Raw genomic sequence first — 7,507 nt, forward strand, 5'->3', positions numbered from 1 at the left:
TTTGATTTTTATAATTGGCTACATATAAAGCATATGTTACCATTTTCTATCAGAGGTTTTTTACTTTCTCGGTTCCACTTCATCTTTCATTTGAAACAAAAATGCACCACAAAATAAAAAAAAACCCATAAATTCTTGAAGATGGGTTTCAAGAATATATTCTTGATCTTTTCTTAGGTTGAGGTGGAATTTGAATTTGAAGTTTATGAGTTCTGAATATGAAGTTTTCGAGTTTTGAGTTTATTAGATATATTATGCATAGATTTCTCAATAAATATAGGGTTTGGACCAATATTACTAGGTTCTGATCAAGTACTTCTCATGCTAGATCTGCCCTTGGTTATAAGTTTATACATTTTTGTGGTGGTTCAAGTCAAGAAACTTGTGGAGCCAAAACAATGTTCTATATGAGGAAGGTTCAAGTGGATTTTGATTTTGCAGCAATCAAGATATTTGGAAAGCTAATGCAGATGCAAATGGCTTGCTTTTCACATTTTGTTCTTTGCACTTATTTTTCTGTTTTGGTGTGTATTTGATTTTTTATTGTGGTGTTTAATTTGGCGGCGAAAGGCGGTGGTTTGTGGTGGTGATATTGGCGGGGACGGCTCAATCTTCTTTCACGGTACCAATATTTATCTATATCATCTTTATCTTGATTTTATCTAGTGAAAAATACATTGTAAATGTTTATTATGCAGCAGCATTACATTTCTTTTTGTCGTTGTTCAATGATTTTCTCATTCTATAAAAAATACAACCAAAAAGGAAAAAAAATTTCTATGTTTTGCTGTTTTGCACGATTTTGGCTTTGTGAGTTCTGCATTCTAGTAGTTCTTATTTTATAATAACTTCCATTAATGCAATCAATTTTTTTTTTTCAATTCTCTTTTTTGTTCTCTCAATTGCTTTGACATTGGGTTTCTCTTACGGCACTAACAATCTAGTCTAACGTACTGAGAGTACTTGAGTTAGCGAATAGTAACTATACAGATATCGGTTGCATAGACTTACGTCGCCCTTCCAAGGAATCTTAGGAAGGCACTGAAATCTCTGGAAGGCACCGCGTAATAATATAGATTTTCCTAACATAAATACGTAATTTGAGTGACTATACTCCTTAATTTGTGGATCTTGGATGTGCCATAGATGAACATGCAGATAATGACCCAACATAAGCTAGTAGCCATGCAAATTACTAGTTTTAGACTTGTTAGAATAGGATAACAAAGTAGCACTAACATAGGCTATTTTCATAAATGTACATTTACAAACATAAACACAAATAGTGTACTGTGTTTGTACATCTGTATGGAAGGGGACAGGTCAGGGAAATAGTACTAAGGCGTTGGGGACTTTGGGTCAAAAGTTAAAAAAGGGGATGACCTCGTTGCTTCTAATTCTATCATCACAGTCATGCTTAAATTCTGTGTTTTTCAATATTTTCTTATAAATTTAAGTTATACAATATAGTGATAATATAAATATCTACTTTTGATAATCGTGATGTTCGGACTAATCTACGCACATTTCAATTAGTTTCACATAATAGCTGCACCTTCCACGGACTCAAATATTAGATAATTTTATTTACTAAGACTTTGAACAAATAGAAAGAAATTATCTAATCATGTTTTTCCTTTAGCTGGACCCGAAAATCTCATGGTTCATATAGTCCACTTATTATTTTAATTATGATATTATACCAATTAATGTTTGTTATAAGAAGGGCAGCCCGGTGCACTAAAAATCTTATATTTATAAATCTTATGACAAACATTAAAAAGAGCAGCCTAGTGCACTAAGATCCCGTTATGTGCGGGGTTCGGGGAAGGACTGGACTACAAGGATCTATTATGCGCAGCCTTATCTTGCAAAAATACACGGTAAGGTTGCATACAATAGACCCTTGCGGTCTGGTCCTTCCCCAGATCCCGCTACATAGAGGGAGCTTAGTGCATTGAGTTGCCTTTTTTAATGTTTGTCATAAGATTTGTAATCATAAGATTTATTACATAAATTAGTACACATAACTTAAACTTTTTTTTTAAAATGTGTTTTGCATTTCGGTTTTCCCGTGGACGTGAATTTGGGAGTGATTTGTTGCTAATTTTCCGCATCTTTTTCCTTTTGTTTAGGAAATTTCCTTACAATGCTTTAGGAAATTTCCTTCATGGTTCTTGACCTAATGAGAATAATAGTTGCGAGGTTGGTTTAAGTGTGCCTCAAGTTGGAAATATCACTAGTTAAAATTGTATTGATAGTTAGTGGGCATTTGGACATAAGAATTTTAAAATTTTGAAAAAATTTAAGTGAAAATGGTAGTTGAAAATTAGAGTTGTGTTTGGACATAAATATATTTTTTTGTTGTTTTTAAATTTTTGTGAGTGATATAAGTAAAAATTTTGAAAAACAGTTTTTTAGATTTTTTTTCAAATTTTCAAAAAATTCCAAAACCATCTTCAAGTAAAAATTAAAAATTTTATGGCCAAATACTAATTTTTAAGAAAAAATAAAAAAAGAGAAAAATTTCATGAACAAACGGGCTCTTAATGTACCAAGAGATTGGAAAAAAGTTATGTTTAAAATATAAAGGGATTATCTGCTATACTTAAAAACTTATTTTATATCAAATTAATGAATGCAAGATACATATATTTAATACATCATGTTAAGTGATTTGAATTGTTATATGATCTAGAACACCAACGCAAATAAGTATTTGTCATGTTCTATCCACAGGGCCAAAGATAGACACTCGGTCCCATCGGGCTAGAATCCGAGATCCGAATATCCGTCCTCGAGAATATTGAGTCCATGATCCTGGAATTAATCCTGACTTTGAATGAGCTTGAGGTAACGTTGTCGGTGTAACCCATAGAAGATCGAAATAATATAAGGCCCAAATATCCATAATCGGCCGGATCTTGCGGCGGGATTCTCGGCACGTATCAATAATAAATCAGGAGATTTTTATCTATTATAGAATTGTACCTAAAGTAGCTAGGGTTCCTCCGCTATATAAAGGGGGCTTGATCACTTATAAAACACATTGTAACACGCATTCCAAAGCAATATATTATTTTTTTTCACTAAACTCTTATTTTATTTGTGTCCTGATATCGATCGAAGTTCATCCAATTCAAGGGTGGCTAACCTCCCAAACTGTTCAATTCGTATTGTTTGATTTTATTTTATCACTGTATATTTCAATTGCAATTCAATTCATCGATGTGCTAAGTTAATTCATGTATCCTTAAAACCATTTACAAATTTAACTGTTATCCGATTTTGAGGGTAAACGTACCCCAGTTCAGTCAACCATGTCAATTATTTTTAGTATCATTGTTTGACCAAAAAGTATAAAACTTTTTGTTAAACTAATTAAATAAAAAGATGAGGGGCTAATCCTAGATAAAGATAATAAACTTGGATCTAAAATAAATTTATGCAGATAACGTGAGACCACGTAAAAAAAAAATTTAATGCAATACACATTAAATGTTATGGCCATTAATGGTATGAAGATAATGATAAGCAATAAATACAATAAATGATACTAAATGTAAATAGAGAGAATGATTCACCCAATATTGAATGAGGTGGATGATTCCTTTTTCTGACAATGATATAAGATTAATGATTATGGGAATATTGGATAGTTTCTCCAAACTGATGTGAGAAATGTGGATAAACAACCAATCGAATCTCTTTGGAAAAGCAATGTTTGTATTTTACTCGAGAGTCAACTTTTCAAGAGAGTTCTTATCCTATAGAATATTACATGCCCTTCATCTTCTCTCTACATTTCTATTTATATGGGACATACCCTTAATCTGACCTAAAGTATACACACAAAGAATATTCAATGGAATATTCTCCCAAGTATCTTATTACAAAACTAGTCGTTATCATTGACTTAAACATTTGACCTCGACCATAACCAACAGCTCGGCAGTGAATTCCTTTAATCATTTATGCGACCTCGACCCAATGGCCTCTTAATAATTTCTCCTCGTGCCGGGTTTCCTTGGTCAGATTTTGACCCATACAGTCGTAGCACAGGTGCTTAATGAAATTTTTTTAAAACGGAACTCATGCAAAATGGAAAAAATAAAAAGAGAACAATTTGTTTTTCTTTGTTCTTATTTTTCTTGTAACCAAATTAAGAAAAACAGACCGAGATATGTGAAGTAAATAATTGACCCGCAATTTTAATACCCTTTTTTTTTTTTTTTTTTTGGTGCACTCAATTTTAATATCCTACCTCTCTTTTCTGAGTACTGAAAAGTATAATTGCCATAGTAGATATAAAATTACTACAGAAGTCGGTGCCTTTGAGGATAGACTAGATTTGATAGCAATAAGTATTTGTCAGAGTCAGGCAGGCCCAGCATTTATTGTTGATTTTACAATCCACAGTAGAACTGTGAACAATTCATTTCTAATACTATCAAAAAATTAAATAAATTATAACTATATGCTGAATGGACCTGGCATTGTTGCAGACTGAATTCATATCGTTTCTGTAGAATCAATAGTAGATTATAGTGATATGCCAGTGACTTTTAGCCCGTTTGGCTAAGCTGGAAAAATTAGCTTATTTTGATAAGTATTTTTTTTTAAGATTACTTCTCACAAAAGTACTTTTGACGAGAAGCAATTTGTGTTTGACTAATTAGTTTGAAAAGCACTTCTGAACAGCAATTAGTATTTGGCCAAGCTTTAAAAACTACTTCTAAGTGTATTTTTTTTCAAAAGTGTTTCTCAAAAAAGTACTTTTAGAGAGAAGTTACTTTTTTCTGCTTCTCCGAAACTGCTTCTGTTTCTCCTCAAAAACACTTTTTTTCCTTCCAAAAGCTTGACCAAACACCTCAATTTTTGGCCAAAAATACTTTTTGCAAAAAAAAAAAAAAAGCTTAGCCAAACAGGCTATTAGTATGCTATATTAGACCGATAGAACTTTAAATTAAACCGATGGAATTTTTTTCCAAAATTGGAAGAAGAAAGTCAAAAACAATATAATATTAATAACCACCCTTCAATTTCAACTAACATAGAATTAGCAAAGGCCATAAGAACAAATGAAAACATTATTAACTACGCCTTAGTCTCAACCAAGGTAGAATCAAACTAATACTGCCTACGACTGACTGACAATAACTCATCAAAGTGTCACATTTAATACGCAAAAAAGTGTGCATAAAATAAGAGAACACAACAAATTACATATGTGAAAATACTCCATTCTGACCTATGACATCTAATTTAAGCCTCTATAATTTGATCTTCTTCATCTTTGGCTGCTTATCTTGGCTACCACTTGAAGAATTCTGATTACCTTGAGAAATTGGAGTGACGTTTGTTTCCAATTTATTTTGGTCAGCATCGGAACTATACGAACAACTTCCAGTGAACAACATTGTTGAGTAGCTTGAGGAAGGCCAAGGACCAAAATCAGCAATATCATTTGAAATATCACTACCTATTTCATCCCCCATATAAGCACTAATATTATCAAAATTGAGATATATGGACGGATCAAATCCATCTAAATCAGAGTTTTGAGAAATGGAGGAAAAAGTGCCAAGATTTTCCATAGCATCATAATAGGGTAGTGGAGGTAAATTTTGGTACATGGTTGAAATGTTTGAAGTTTCGGTATTATTTTCTGGTGAAGACTGAACTGACCATCCTTTGCCGACTGCAATTACATCGCTAGTAATTTTAACAAAACCAGAGTTGGAATTTGGAGTTTCCTGGGAACTATTATCATGATGAGATATATAATTAGGATTATGGTGGATGGGAAAAGTATATGGTGATTGATCAAAATTTTGGTTGAATGGAAGGTTAGGGTTTGGAGTTTGTGGTGGAATATGATGATTACATTGTGTCAACATAACTACTTGGTCATCATCCTTCACTCTGCCATTATCGTAGATCACACAAATTATTAGCTCATTCATTGTCTACAAAAAGAAAGAAAAGATCCAAAATTATGAAAATTCCAACTGCATACTAAAAGAAAATTGAAAAGAATTGAAAGCAAGAGAAAGAAAGTTACCCCATTGAATAGTGGACGAGGATGATGATTTTCTGGTAATCTAAACTCCTGCATAAGCCAAGAAGTTTTTGTGCCTTTGGATTTCTTTTGACCTTTATATTCATAGTAAACAAGGTTAGTTTTTGTTCCAATGATAGCTCCATTCTTCTCCCTATGATCACTACGTGCTTGTGAGGCTTTCCAAAACCCTTCATCAGAATATATCTTTCTCTGGATTTTCTTTCCATTTTCATACTTATTTGTTAATGGAGTAAAGAAGTACATACGTCCTTCGCTATGTTTAATAGCAAACCCTAACACCCAAAAAAAAAAATCTCAGATTAGTATACCAATATCATTCTTGAACAATAATTATTAGGAAAACAAAGTTAAATATTATCATGTACAACTCGAAATTGAGCAACTTTTCCCCGTTAGACTTTTGGTTTAATAATCATTAGAAAAAAAGTTTCGGTTTTTGCCCTTGACCCCTGACGCCAACCAGAGGGTACGTGTCGAAGAATTTGGACACATGGAGTCAGGGGCGGGGCTAGAGCTCCGGACACGAGTTCAGCGAACCCAGTAGCTTTAATCCAAATTCTATATTTGTCTTTAAAAATTTATTGAATATATACAAATTATTAATTTAGAACCCAGTAACTTAGAATTAGTAATAGAATCCCGAACCCATTATCTTTAAATTATGGCTCCGCCACTGCGTGGAGTACTCGACCAATTTCATGTTAGAGCTTTGTTAATGGCAAGGGCTATATACGAGACAGTTTGTTAACAAAAGGGTATGAATGGACTAAACTATAACAGAGAACAAACTTGATCATCAAGTTCGGATAATACAAAGATAAATTAATATGAACTCAACAACAAGAAGAAAAATCTAAGAAACTCAATTTAGTACACAAAATTATCATTCGTGATCAACAATAGTCTTCAAGAAAAGTTGTGTAATTGTAATAGCTAGGGTTAGGAAAATATACCAGATAGCTCTTTAGGGTCATACTTATAAATATCAAGCTCATTGATAATTCTCAGATATGAATTCAGTTCTTCATCCGTCGGCTTGAATCTGACGCCTTGTGGCAATTTTTTCTTCCATTCATATCCGTTATCTGTTGTAGCCATAGCCATATCAATGCAAGAATTTTTTTAGAAACCCTAGAATACGGATTGTAGTGAGTTGTTTTATGTTTTGAGATATAATGGGGAGCTAGGGGGAAGTACTGTGTATTAATACCGCTAAGTTTTTTCGTAATCTAACTTAATATATGATTTGGATTAGTACGCAATTATCTCGTTACCAATTATAACTTCATCTGTATGACTTATTACTAAGTTAATTTGGACAATCTTTTGTTCGAAAATAGACAATAATGTAATAGTTAGGGTTTGTATGTAGCAATACTCTATGTCTAAATATCAGGTTCAAGAAAAAGAAATCATCTATTA

The 7,507-nt window shown here is 32.6% G+C and overlaps 1 protein-coding gene across 1 annotated transcript; it reads right to left on the bottom strand.

The window, feature by feature from the left end:
* Positions 1-5,273: 5,273 nt before the first annotated feature.
* LOC107815311 (NAC domain-containing protein 86-like) lies at positions 5,274-7,189 on the bottom strand. Its single transcript, XM_016640870.2, has 3 exons — positions 7,039-7,189; positions 6,065-6,357; positions 5,274-5,969 (listed from the first exon to the last, which is right to left on the bottom strand). Exons 1-3 carry the CDS (start codon positions 7,187-7,189, stop codon positions 5,274-5,276), a joined length of 1,140 nt encoding a protein of 379 aa, XP_016496356.2.
* Positions 7,190-7,507: the final 318 nt, after the last annotated feature.

The sequence above is a fragment of the Nicotiana tabacum genome, chromosome 8 (assembly GCF_000715075.1).
Source record: "Nicotiana tabacum cultivar K326 chromosome 8, ASM71507v2, whole genome shotgun sequence".
Classification (NCBI taxonomy): domain Eukaryota; kingdom Viridiplantae; phylum Streptophyta; class Magnoliopsida; order Solanales; family Solanaceae; genus Nicotiana; species Nicotiana tabacum.